We start from the raw sequence: 13733 nt of genomic DNA on the forward strand, positions 1-13733 counted from the left end.
TTTTAACATCTGTTTAAAAATGTAAATTAATTTGGCACACTTTCAGATTAAGAATGATGAAAAGTTCTGAAATGTTTAATGTTTTTGCTTTGTTTTGTTTCTCACGTCCACCAGTAATGGCAGCAGTGAGTATTACAGACGTGAGCAGTCACCACCTGTTTGAAGAACCATTCTAAAAACCATTCTTCAACATTTATTCATAATAAAGCAAATAATAAAGCATTACATTTGTGTTCAATGCTTGCCTGTTCTTCTGCTGGACACAGGCTTGTCTCCAGACCACCGTTTCAGATTCAATTGACCGTAAACAAATGTACTGTATCATCTCTTGAGCACTGAAGATGACACCAGGGAGGTTTTACTACACCTGTGATTGGAATATGCACTTAATTACGCATAATCATTTTACTGTAAGTAACCTGTTAAAGTCATTAGCCGTAGAGTTCAGGGATGTATGAGGTCTGGCAGCAGTGTTTTCAGCAGCACACATGACGGCATTTCCTGCAGTGGAATCACAGAAACAGCTGGTGTGCTGCGCTTGAGCCGAGACCCACCTTTAGGAGACGCTTCAGTGCCTAGGGTTCCTAACCCTAACGCATGGCAGAAGATCATTATTAGCTTTATGTGGCATTTAGGGAAGGAGTATCAGCACTGAAGGTCTGTTTAGATTCAGTCTTAACTACAGTTTAAGTTCACTGGAGATCGTTTCATCCAAAACAAACTAAGCAGACGAAGAATTTGTCTTCTTTCAGAAGATGGTTAGTATGGCCCGAAGTCTCATCTCCTGGGTGGATTTGCCACACTGATACTTTGAGAGTATGATAAATAATGAGAAGGAGAATGAATCCATACCAAAAAGTTAAAGTATATAAAAGGCTTTGCTTGAGCACCAAGCCATGCAGTTCAGACCAAAGAAAGAAAATGAAACGCTGAAACTGTCAACCACAAAAGTAGTCTGAAGAAAAGTACTTTCCCTTGAAGCAGAAAAGCCCATAGGGAGGAAGCGGGTGGATGAACGTCCCGCAGCAGAAAAACATCTGGACTCCACGTTTTTGTCTGCTTCGCCTCTTTTCAACAGTCTCTGCTCTTTAAAAACAGGTATGTGTGCACTATTAAATGACTATTAGTAAACATTACTATTTTACACTGTAATGTTTGTTTATGAGCCTAAAGTCATTTACTCTGATATACTCTTTTTCCCTCTTAACAAGCATTAGACATTATGTTACTTTTACACTGGAAAGAGGTTTATTTACTGCACGTTTCCAGCTGCTCTTTCCATGTTTTGCATGGAATATTCCAAGATTTTGTTGTGAACAGATGATACAGATTTTGAACCAAATTTTAGTTCTTTTTAACATGCATGTCTTATTTGAAACTTTGATGTTGAATTGAAACAGCTAATCGTGGTTTACTCAGGATCAGCGTTGTGTTGTTGTGTGGCTCCTAGCTTAGGGTCCGGGAATCTCTTCTGACTGAAATGAAGAGCCCAGCATTCATTCTGCTGGTCGTCTGGAGCTGTGCTGTGTGTCCCAGTAAACCATCACAGCGAGGCACAACTGCCCAGACCAACAACACGGGTATTCAGATCACAGAAATACTGCAGTTCAGCCATTTTCACTGTGTTGAAAGGGTTGTGGCTGTATGAACTGACTTGCAGCTGTTTTTAACCAGAGACTTCTTGTAATGGACGCCCCCTGGATCTGGTCTTTGTGGTCGACAGCTCTCGCAGTGTCCGGCCCGATGACTACGAGAGGGTGAAGACCTTCATCAAGGATGTGCTGCTGTTCTTGAACGTGGGTCACAATCAGACGCGCGTGGGACTCCTGCAGTTTGGCAGCGTAGTGCAGAATGAATTCTTCTTAAACAGCTACTTTGAGAAGCAGCACCTGTTGCGCGCTGTCGAGCGCATGGAGCACCTGGCGTCGGGAACCATGACGGGTTTAGCGCTGCAATTCATGCGCGAGGAGGCGTTTTCTCTGGCTCGCGGTGCTCGGCCCGCCCACATGCAGGTGCCCCGCGTCGCCATGGTAGTGACCGACGGCCGGCCGCAGGACTCTGTGGAAGAGGAAGCGGCTCGTTCCCGGCAGGACGGGATAGAGGTCTTCGCGGTGGGCGTCGGCCGTGTCGACATGGCAACCCTGCGAGCCATCGGCAGCGAGCCGTACACGGAACACGTGCATCTGGTAGCCAATTTCAGCCAGATAGAAACCCTCGTTTCTGTCTTTTACTCAAAGCTGTGTGCAGGTCAGTCCCTTCCCGTCACTCGCTTTTCACTGTAAAACAATATTATAAAGATGAAATATATTTCCACCTGCCTGTGGGGTCCCAGGCTCATACGCCTTTTTCTGCCTGTCGTGGTCTAGACCAATGGTTCCCTACCACGTTCCTGGAGGCCCCCCCAACTTTGCACATTTTGCATCTCTCCTTAGTCTAACATACCCATTTAATTTCTTGGAGTCTCCACTAATGTGATGATGATCTGAATCAGGTGTGTTTGATTAAGGAGACATGGAAACCATGCAGTGTTGAGGGGCCTCCAGGAACGTGGTTGGTTTTCAAACTGCTCAGTGAAGTACCTGCAGCACTGTACATTTTGTATGTCTCCCTATATCTGACACAACCACTTCAGGTCTTGCAGTCTCCACTAATGAGCTGATGAGCTGTATCAGGTGTGATAGATGAGGGAGACATACAATATGTGTAGGGCTGGAGGTACTCCAGGACAGGTTTGAGAACCACTGATCTAGACCTAGTCTCCCTTATTTTACACACCTGATTCAGATCACCAGCTCTGTAGGAGAGAGATCCAAGAACTGAACTGAGTGTGTCAGATAAGGGAGACATACAAAATGTGAAGAGCAGAGGGTCCTGGGATTGAGAACCACCTCAAGTAATCCTCAAGTAAAATTATCATTAAATTATCAAAGACTTTTTTTTTCTTTTTTAAATAAATACTGGTGACTTTTAATTTGGAGCAAGAGAAACTGGGGGAGTGACTTTTTTGCGTGACACACGTGTCACTTTGCTCACATCTGATTGGTCCAATTTCAGTTTGAGATCTCTAAACCAGAACATAACCTGAGCAGGTTAGCCGTGGAGTGTAAGTTACCATGGCAATGAATGACGCTAAAAACCAAGCCACTTTCATGGTGCCTAAAACCCAGGATTGGTGCAAACTAAACTGAAACTTACATGGCTTAACCAGCTAATCCGGCTTCATGGTACAGGCCTCTGGTTCAGATGTTTAGGAAACACGCATTAATGACGATTGTCGAATACTCAGCATCTCTGCTCTGATTTCCTCAGAATCCGATCCGTGTGCATCAGGAAAACACGACTGTGAAAACGAGTGCGTAAACACAAACGATTCATTCATGTGCCGCTGCAGAAAAGGTTTCACGCTCACTTCAGATGGTAAAACGTGTGGTAAGCCTCTGATTTCTGCACTGCTCTGTTTACAATGTCTGAACGTGACGCATTTGGGAAACGGAGCTCTTTAGCTCTCAGAATACATGACGACCACCTGATTCCACATGTGCCATGATGTGCATGTGTTTTTCACAGCATTATTTTGTCTGCCAAAAATAACTCATTAATGTGCATTGAATAGAATGTCTGAGCAGCTCATTGAACTGAATCATATTGATGTAACTCGTCACTGTCATTACAAATTATAGCGTGATTTGACTCGTCAAGTATTTTCTGGTAATTTAGCCACATTAATAAACAAGACTCCCATTGTTTTTACTTGCTTTACTTTTCACTCCGCAAGACTTTGTAAGTTTAATACATTTAAAACAATTGTTGCAGGTCTGGATTGTAAACGTGGATCTGTGGATCTCATGTTTGTCATGAATGGCTCCAAACATTTGGGCATTACCAGTTTTGACCTACTGAAGCAGTTTATCAGCAGAATGGTGAGCGCTCTGCCAGCCGGCACTCGGGTCGGGCTGCTCCAGTACTCCACTAAAGTCCGCAGCGAGTTCACTTTGGGCCAGTACAGCAGCGCTAGCGAGCTTCAGCGAGCGATTGCAGCCGTCCACTATATGGGACGTGGTTCCGTGATTGGCTCCGCGCTGCACTACCTGATTCAGAACAGCTTCAGGAACAGCAGCCGAACAGTTCAGATGGTCGCCATTGTACTTACAGACGGACGCTCTCAAGACAGCGTGGGCAAATGGGCCAGCAAGGTCAAAGCTGATGGTACTAAGCATTCGTAGCGACTCTGCGCAATGTGTTAATAAAAGGAAACACAAATATTGCACTGACATATTAACATTTTTCTCCATTTACAAAAATGTTTGTTCTCAGCACTCACTTCACTGAGCACCGAATGTATATTTATCTCAATCTAAAAAGCCTTTTGCTCTAAAGGCTTGCAAAAACAAGAATGTGTCCTGTCGATGGATGAGTAGTAGTGGATAGAGAAGGAAAAGAATCAACACACCGGATACACCAGTTGTTTGTTGAATGTTTGAACATAAAGCTGAACATCTCAGAAATGGAGAATTTTTTGAAATCTTTTTTAGGTATGCAGTGGGTGTGGGAGAGACTGCAGAGGAAGAGCTGAATTTTATAGCATCAGAGCCGCAGCAGAAACATGCATACTACGCAGAAGACTTCGGCAAAATGGAGCACATCGCAGACAAACTGAAGACTCAGATTCACAGCTGTGAAGGTACTACAGCATGTGTGTCAGTAATGAATGTTATTTGATCATAAACAGAAGCTTTAGATTCTCCGCAACTGTTATGCTTCACCTACCAGAATGCTTTAGAGAAATCAGTATACCACTGTGCAAATATTTTGAATACACTGTAAATGGACACTCAACTACAGAAGTAATACAGTGTTTTTTGTCTGTCACAGATCAGCTGTCAGTGTCACATCAGTGCAAATGTGGGAAGATGATGCTGTTCCACAATAAGACCACTGAAGCTCTGTTGAGGATTTCACAAAAGCATATCCTTTATCCCTCAGACTCAAGCCTTACTCTTACAGCATTCCCTAATTCACGGCACATTTATTTATCCCGCTCCTCTGACACACTCGGTTCAGTTCATGGAGCTCTGCTGATGTTCAGTAAGAGAGACACTCAAACTGTGCAGTGCTGTGCTGAAATGAGAGTACATTTGGAGGGGGGTATTTTGTACTTTGTGGCCATCTGGTGGTCAAAAGGTTGTGTACGAATAAAACTTCCTTAAGACCACAGCTACTGCAAAAGCTTACAAACAGCAAGAAACAAACAGTGACAAGAAACGCTAGATATCGTCCTGGCAGGATGTAAACATGCTGACGCTTGTCATGACGCCGCAGCCACTTAAACAGTTTCTCAGCACGGATTTCCCTCGTTATCCTGGGGTGTTTGGACTACTTGTGGAGAAAACTGATCGCTTATATCCATCACCACCTGTAAGCTCTTTTAGTAGCTGTGGTCTACTGAAAGCCTGAAAGGCACCAGGGCTGAAGGAGAAAAAACAAAGTCGTGGGACTTTGGGAAGTTTTATTCTTCCACAGGCATCTTTCTAATGTTTTCTCTAGGAAATCAAGGAATCTAGGAAAGCCTTACATTGCTTCTCGCTGCCCTTAGACTGAAAATTACAACCAAAATCCACACAATGCGGCATCATATCAGTTATGTTGTGGTAAAAGTAGGAATAGGAAAAACAGGAAGTGCCAGTGCAACCATTTCACTTCATCAAATAATGGCGCTCCCAAGGTCCAAAATCTGTGCGAAACGACGACGTTTTTTTTTTTTTTTTTAATAACATAAATATTTCATGGATTTTCTACTACATATTTCAGTAAGAGACAAAAACACAGCAATACCCAGGTTCTCTTTAAAGAAATAATCAGTTCACCATTGATAATGTTACTTCATAGGCAAGATTCATCGTGGGTTTCTAAATTTTAATTACCATATTGAAAAAGAAAACAAACAAACAAAAAAAACAACAACACTATGCATAATTAGAGTAAAGAAAAAAACTGGAGGTTTGCACCTCTCAAACCCTATACCAAGGCAGTTACATGGTTCTCAGGCAAAGAAAGCTTCAGGATCATAGATCCCACACTTTTGGCCAAAACAAATCAAGCTGCGATACAGCGCTTCTGTGTGAAATGTATTGTTTATTTGACACGGGCTTCACCGTCAAACTCAACACCAATATCTTCTGAACAGACGTGACCTAAAACACGTTAATGTTTCTACATCATTTCTTACCAACAGCACACAAAAATGACATTTCTTAACAGGTCAACACTAGACACTGTCATGAAGAGGATTGAACTGCTGGAGAATCAAAATGAACTGCTGTGAGATCAGTGCTGGAGCAGATACATCAAGATCTGTGTCACACAACTTGCACAAAAGTTCCTTACTCATCTTAATGACATTTATCCCAAAATACTGTACTACATAATTACCATTTTCTGTATGATTTTACATGTTTAAAGTAAAAGAGACAACTGTAGAAGGTTAACAGTGTATTAAAAACCCACACAGCATCACCACTTGGACACTGCAGATGTAGCCTACTGAACTTGTAACGAGGACGTCGCTCGGGTCTTCGGGACGGTGAAACGGGGACGTCGTTGATGCTCGGATGTGCTCACTGACCTGGGGAAAGAAAATGATTTTATGCCTGTTTTACCATAGTAAATCCAGTAATGCTCCTGCTACTTTTTGTTATAACAGTGTCTCCCCCCAACCTGGTCATCAAGATCCACAGCACTGCACGTGTTGCGAATCTAGTTATCTAAAACACTCGACTGGGTTTAATCATCTGCTTAGTAAAAGAGGCTCCATGATCGCAATGAAATCGGATTAGGGAAAACATCCAAAATGTGCAGTGTGGTGGTACTTCTGGACCAGGAGGGACTCGAGCCCGATTACCGATCGTGACGGAACGCAGACGGACAGTGTGACCAGCGGTGCAGGATGAGACCAGATGAAGCACAACAGGCTGATCTGTGAGTCTCGTGCTGGTGTGTTGATCTAGCGAATGTCTAGCCCTGACCAGACCACTGACAGGCCTGACAGGCGAGAACAATTCGCCGCTCAGTACTTGAGAACATAAACCAAGCTGCTTTCTGTCTAACCCTAACATAGAGCAGCTGTGAGCAGCCTAACCCTAACCAAAGCCCCATAACTGAAGAGACAGAAGCCAATCTCACCAGAATCGACAGGAGTGTTTGTGCCGCGTCGCTGCTCTGAAGGCCGCTGTGACAGAGAACAGTAAGGTCAGTTATCAGCTTAAATGGATAGTTTTAGCAAAAGATATTTGCATAGACTACAAACCCCATTAACAAAATAACATTCTCATGAATGTCAAACCGAGGATCGCATTAAACCAGCAGCAGCACCGAAACCATCCGAGTAAACGGTACATAAACGATAACGTTCAAATATAATAACTCATACACATCTACTGCTTCTGAAGATAAACACAACGAAACAAATACAAACGAATGATGATATGCCTGAATTGGATCAAAAACACACTGTAAAACAAAGTTCATAAACAAAATACAATAAAACAGACAAACGTGTCCCACTGTGGCGCCACGCTTCGGCAGCTGCGCTCTTCCTCTGGTTTCTCGTCCAGTCGCTCCTCGGGCGCGCTACTGCCACCTGCTGTTCATTCAGGCCCCGCAAAACAACACTACACACTAACGTCCAGAGCCAGCAGGTGCAAGTGATTGTCCGCTCATGCTCAATCAACAGGAACAGTTGTAATGTGTAAAACCAGGTCGACGGTAAATTAACCTAAAAAACGGAAGGCTGCTTCTGTCATCGTCTAAAAGACCACAGGAATTTTCTACAGCAGGAACGGGGGACACTGTTCCTGGAGGACTTTTTTAGTTCCTGACCATGATTTTCAAGTAATCATAAAGACCTTGATTACATTTCTCAGATGTTAGGGCTAAATCTAAACTCACTAAGTTTCTGTAAGAGCTGAGAGGAGAAACAAAAACGTGAAAGAATTAATACTCCTTATTAGCTATTGTCCACAGTTAAATGTAAATTCACTTAAAGTATGCATTATATTTATGCGTATCGGTGCTTTTGTCTAAAGTGACTTAAAGTGCACTTAGGGGTTTCCTCGGTTCCCTAAGAATTTATGACACAGCCTTATGTTAAAATTGCCCTGTGAAGCTTTATACTGTAGTATGTAATATACATGTGTTTTAGAGTGACATACAGGTGATTATTCAGATTCGGGCACGAACAGCGCATGCGCATCATCTGCAGCGCGCTCCAGTGAGTTTGAGCCGCAGCGCGTTTCATTCCGCTCGCGTCTGTTTCACATGAACACATGCGGCACATTCAGCCCTCATAACTGAAGGAAAAAAAAGTTTCAAAAACTCCAGAAAGTTTTGCGCGCACAGGCACACAAACAGTCATCCTCGTAAAGCTCGAGTGATTTTGTCAGAATGGGCTGTTCATCGTCCAGCACGCAGACGCTCGCGCAGGAGAACCGACCGGGCGTCAAAGCGGAGGAGGCGAACGGAGAAACTCTGCGTAAGTCAAATACAAATGTTCATTTCATAAACATCATTCCTGCACGTATTAAACTAAAGCGCTTTTGTAAAAGCTTGGCATGATAATGTGATCAAACCTGTGCATGAATTACTGACGGTGCCAAACACCAAAAGTAACCGTGAACAATCCTAACCCGTTTAGTCAGAGATGACATCTTTTATAGGCGAACTTTAATTATTGCAACTGATATCCTACGTGTGCAGAGTTTTGTTTGTGTCTGTCCAGCTGTTGCTGTGTTGTCAGTGAGTTTCGGCTGTAGGATCCCTAAACAGATGATGGATATGAGGACAGACAGCTCAAACCCCATTTAGGACACAGGCAGCCCCAGGCGTCGATCTGTTTCTCTGGTCCGACCAGTCTGCTGCGTTTCCAGATCATTTTCACATCGGTGCTTCCATTGAGCACAGAGTGACTCGGTCCGTGAGATGTAGTCATTGCTTTACCCTGTTTGTGGGCTCCAGTCCCGGCCGGATCAGAGCGCTTCGCATCATTTCATTTCCAGTGGTTTATTGCATGTTTCTGTTGTCTGACTTTCTTGATCTGTCCCGTTTCTCTCATAGGTTTTGTGTCGTATGTCAAATTCACACACAGTTTAAACACTGATACAAAGTCTCGCACAAAGGAATATTGACCATTCGTTTGAGTGTGTTCTGAGATTAAACCTTTACAGCAGATCTAACGCTGTGATTCAGGAGCCAAACAACTCCAAAAAAAAAAAAGAAACACTCAGGCGTGATGCAAACGCACACCCCAGACTCCGAAACTAAATTCAGTTTGGCTTGTGATCATGGTTAGATTTATGGTTTTGGAGAAGAGGGTTTGGGTTTAGGGTAAGCATGATGCAAAGAAAGAAGTTCCATTTTAAAATGGATTCAAATGAATCACGAGGAAAAACATATGAATAACATAATACAGCGCTTGTTGAGAGAGATTTAATGGACTAGCGATGAATGCATTGGGCACAGATGATGCTTGAATGCTGCATGTTTTTGCGTTTGACCGTCTCTGGTGGCTCTGCTGGTGGTGACGTGTTCACGCCGTACGAACACACGCCGCTCAGTGCCAGTATGACTGTCTGTGTCTCCACGTGGGTAGAGAGGGACATATTGTTCATCGTGAGTCTGTTCACTGTTTGCTCTAGAGTCTGTCATCTTTGGCTGCTGTTGTTTGAAGCTCCTGTCTGTCCTCAGCGCCGCTGACCATCAGGAAATTACTTTTTCTTCACAGCGTTTGAGGAAATGAGCTCTGAACAGGGCAAAACCTCGAGGCGTGTGTGCAGGAGTGTGGTGTGTGTGTGTGTGTGTGTGTGTAATTTGACACATTGTTCCATCACACACACAATACACAATATCAAACCTGATTCATCAGCTCAGAATTACTGAAATTGCTTGAGTTTGGAGATGGAGATTTTTTTGTCACACTGCTGACTGTAGAATGATTGTTTCAGGAACAGCCACGGACTGGACAGCATGATGTTCTTCTAACTCTCATTCCTTATTATGCAAATATGACGGTGACATCATTGCTGTTGGTTAGATCGTGAACGCTGTTATATAGTCTGACTTTCAAACTTCACATTTATTAAAGATTATAAAAAGCAGATAGAAAGCACACACCTAAGAAGGTCCTGAAATGACCTAAATGAAATATGTGTGATGTTCGTAAAGCACTTGAAGCTGAATTAATTGCAGGGACGAGTGAAGAAGAATAGAAAACGGTAAACGCTCAACATGCTGTTTCTGCTGGGTTTCCATGAGAGCATCTTCTTTGATGCTTTATTAGTGTTTGTGAAAAGATAAATATTAACCATTTCAGTGAGGCATGAATGTGTGTTTTTAATTATTTACTCACTGCTACAGTATGTGTTTCTGAGTTCAACTAAAGTGCTACCGATCATTAAACATGTAGGGGCTTGCTGATTTGTGACTAACCCTAACTAAAAGAAATAATTTATTTGGATGATAGACAGTTATGTTTGCATGTTTAATTCATGTTCATAAACTATATTTCCTCCCTGCTTGTGTTTTTGCCAGTCTCTCATAATGGGATTGTAGCAGAAGACAGCGAGACCGTCTCAGATCAGATGCAGTTGCCTGTTCAGAGCTCTCCGCCAGACGAGGTGGGTCCCGGACCGGCCGAGACGGTGGAGGACGTTCAGGCTGAGGCCTCAAAAGCAGAGCAGCCGACAGTCAGCGCTAGTGATGCTCCTCTGGAGGGAAGATGTCCAGCAGACGTTCCTGCAGCCCCTGCTGAAGAGCAGCGAGATGTTCTTGCTGCTTTGGAACCCACCGACACCACCGCTGCAGGAACCTCTCTAGCTGTGGAACCAGCATCAGATCTCACTACCGCTCCAGAACCCGAGCCGGCAGAGCTAACGGCAGCTCCAGACGTCCCATCAGACGTGAGCTCAGAGCCCACACTAGAGCAAGCAGACACAGCTCCTGAAGCTGCACCAGTGGAACCAGCCGCAGTCCAAGAACCAGTTCCAGTGGAGCTCCCCTCGAGTGTAGAGTCAACTCCAGCTCCTGAAACCACTCCGGTGGAACCCGACCCGAATGTAGAGTCGGCTCCGCCCGCACCTCCGGAACTCGCTCCAGTGGAGCTAAGCCCCGTTCCAGACCTCACTGTGTCTGAGCCTGTCACGAGTGCAGAACCGGCTCCTGCTGAGGATCCGACCGTGCGTCCAGAACCCGTTGCGGTGGAACCGAGCCCGGCTCCAGAAGCCGCACCTGAGGAACCGGGTCAAGCCCAAGCGACTGAGGCGGCAGCGATCGCACAGTCGGTAGAGGAGAACGTGACCTGCGCAGACGCCCCCACACCTGCAGCGCAGGCCGCAGATGCTCCAAAGGGTAACGCATGGGAACATGGGCAGTTCAGCTCTAGACACTGTCTGGGGACAGTGATCCAGAAATGAGCATTAATTAATAGCACAGTTCACATCTGCAGCAACAGTCTGTACTTTCAAATGCTGTTTTTGATCGGTTTAGGACAAAGCATCAGATTACAGGATGCTTGAGAAGTAAAGCAAAGCACTGGTCACTACACGTACTGTAGTAAGGCAGTGCATAACTAATGCTGGGCAACAGAACGGAGATTGTTGAATAGAGTTTACTGCAGTCTAGACAAAGACATCACAGTACGACTCACCAGCACACAGAACATGTCACCGTTTTCTTCACATCTGCACCGTGCACAACAGCCTCTTACTGACGCTTTGTCGCGCCAAAAACCACAATAATCTTGCGCTCTGTTGCCTCAGATTATGCAAGATGAGCGCTTCGCAAGTCCTGCGATGACGGCAGCGGTTTGTGACACGCGGCGCTGGGCCGTGCCACAGTATCGCTTAACCCGAGCTTGAATGACAATCGGTATTAATATTTTGATTTTGATACAACCACTTAATTAAAATATGAATAAAGAACGAATGTTAAGTCGTCTGTGAGAGTGAGACACTGAATTCACGTACTGGGGTGCTCATGTGCTTTTCTCCGATTTATTTGGCCTGAATGTTTCCATGAGCGTTTTGACACTTACAGACACCCTGACAAACACGACATGTAGAAGAGCAACAAACCTAAACATCTCGAACCAAACGTTTCTGTGAAACACCTGAAGACTGAAGCTGGTGTTACGGTCAACGTAGCAGCTTTAGGGTTTAATTACAGAGGCGGGTGGGTGAATGTACTAGACTTCTCAAAGATCTGACTGATTTTGACGATTTTGAACACATGCGTGTGCAAGAGATGCAGTGTGGTGCATATTTATATTCCAGTTTATAAAAAAATAATATAAAAGAAATGGCAACAAGTATAAAACTGCAAAGCGTGCCATGATGCACGTGAAAAGTGCTTTCATCAGCTCAACACGCGTCCATACACAATCTGAATGGTTTCTGCAGCGCGTGTGCTGATGAATTCACAGAAACGCTGCAGAATATGGTGCTGAAACTGCTGCTGCTGCTGCTGCTCACAGACATGAAAAATCAGCAACGCGTTTCTTGTGTGTGTTTGCAGGAGCCGCCGGTGAGGAGAACGCAGCAGATGTGGCTGGTGAGGCGCTCCTGCAGGGGTCAGAGGTCAAGCCCTCAAACTGCAGTTTGTTTTTCATTGTCTTCACACTGCAGCCAATGATCTCTGCTAAAAATATTTGGAGATGAATGAGCAAATACATTTCTCATGTGAATTATGAGCATATCTGAAGTCACTAGTATGGAATAGAAATGTGGTAGTTACGTGGGTCTCATTTATATATCATGAAAGTGTTTTGTTTGAATAAAGTAAAAACAAGATCTTCCTTGACAACCTTTATTTTTGTGTTTCAGCGGTCGGTGAAGATGGAGCTGAACTGCTGAAATCCACAGAACCTGCAGATTGATGTCGGTGTGTTCATGTGACGCTGTAAGACGTGCCTTTTATCTCGGTAGACATGAGGGTTTGGGCTTCACATAAGTTTGTACATAAATTAGTGTTTCTAAGTAGCATTAGCATCATTAGCATTGTTGTTAAAAGCCACAGAAATGCCTTTGAGAGCACGGGGTCCCGCGGGTAACCGGCCGAGCGTGGGACGAATGTTTGTGCCACTGGATAAAATCACACCGTCGTGTCCTCATCTTCAACTGAGTCGAACACAACAGCAATATTAACTCATATGAACAAACATGAGCCAAAACTCTCATAACTGTGAATGAACCAAATGATGCTTAATAATGTGTCTTTTAATAAGTGAGAAGGGCTTTGTCTGTTTTACGTATATTTAGTGCATTTTGCACCTCAGCCTGTGGATGTGAAGCAGGTTGATTCTTTACGTGCATTAGTCAATGACACAGGAAGGCAAACAGTAGTCTATTAATCAGTAGTGTATGTTGTTGGGTTATTTTAGTACTTACACTTAAACTAATAAACCAGCTTTAAACTGTCGCTTCAATTCTGTGACATCCTGATGGAAAGACATGGCTCAGTGAATCATATCAGTGTGTGAAAATGTGACAGTTGAGCTATTTATTAAAAAAAAAAAAATCAAGCCTTTAATGAACTATGACATGATCTCTGCATGTCTTCTGTACCTGTCTTTTTTACATTTATATGTGCACCGAATAAATACAATTACTATTACTGATAAAATCATTTTGTACTGATTTGTCTTTCATAAAGATCAGTGTGTAGATGTGTGGTTGTCTGGGGTATAT

At 43.9% G+C, this 13733-nt stretch overlaps 2 protein-coding genes across 6 annotated transcripts; both read left to right on the forward strand.

The window, feature by feature from the left end:
* The first annotated feature begins 454 nt into the window (after positions 1–454).
* On the forward strand, positions 455–6322 carry LOC127178084 (cartilage matrix protein). The gene is made up of 8 exons (XM_051130731.1): positions 455–580; positions 1451–1580; positions 1675–2247; positions 3310–3429; positions 3814–4213; positions 4533–4681; positions 4873–4965; positions 6267–6322. Exons 1-8 carry the CDS (start codon positions 455–457, stop codon positions 6320–6322), a joined length of 1647 nt encoding a protein of 548 aa, XP_050986688.1.
* Positions 6323–7509: 1187 nt separating this feature from the next.
* Positions 7510–13650, forward strand: LOC127179063 (nematocyst expressed protein 3-like). Of its 5 annotated transcripts, none has more exons than XM_051132316.1 (4): positions 7510–8527; positions 10582–11397; positions 12562–12642; positions 12870–13650. In XM_051132316.1, exons 1-4 carry the CDS (start codon positions 8440–8442, stop codon positions 12920–12922), a joined length of 1038 nt encoding a protein of 345 aa, XP_050988273.1. In that variant the 5' UTR covers positions 7510–8439; the 3' UTR covers positions 12923–13650. The 5 variants fall into 5 exon arrangements, with proteins under 5 accessions (XP_050988273.1, XP_050988274.1, XP_050988276.1 ...); XM_051132317.1 differs by having other exon boundaries at positions 12562–12623; XM_051132319.1 differs by having other exon boundaries at positions 12562–12616.
* Positions 13651–13733: the final 83 nt, after the last annotated feature.

The sequence above is a fragment of the Labeo rohita genome, chromosome 16, assembly GCF_022985175.1.
Source record: "Labeo rohita strain BAU-BD-2019 chromosome 16, IGBB_LRoh.1.0, whole genome shotgun sequence".
In the NCBI taxonomy this organism is placed as follows: domain Eukaryota; kingdom Metazoa; phylum Chordata; class Actinopteri; order Cypriniformes; family Cyprinidae; genus Labeo; species Labeo rohita.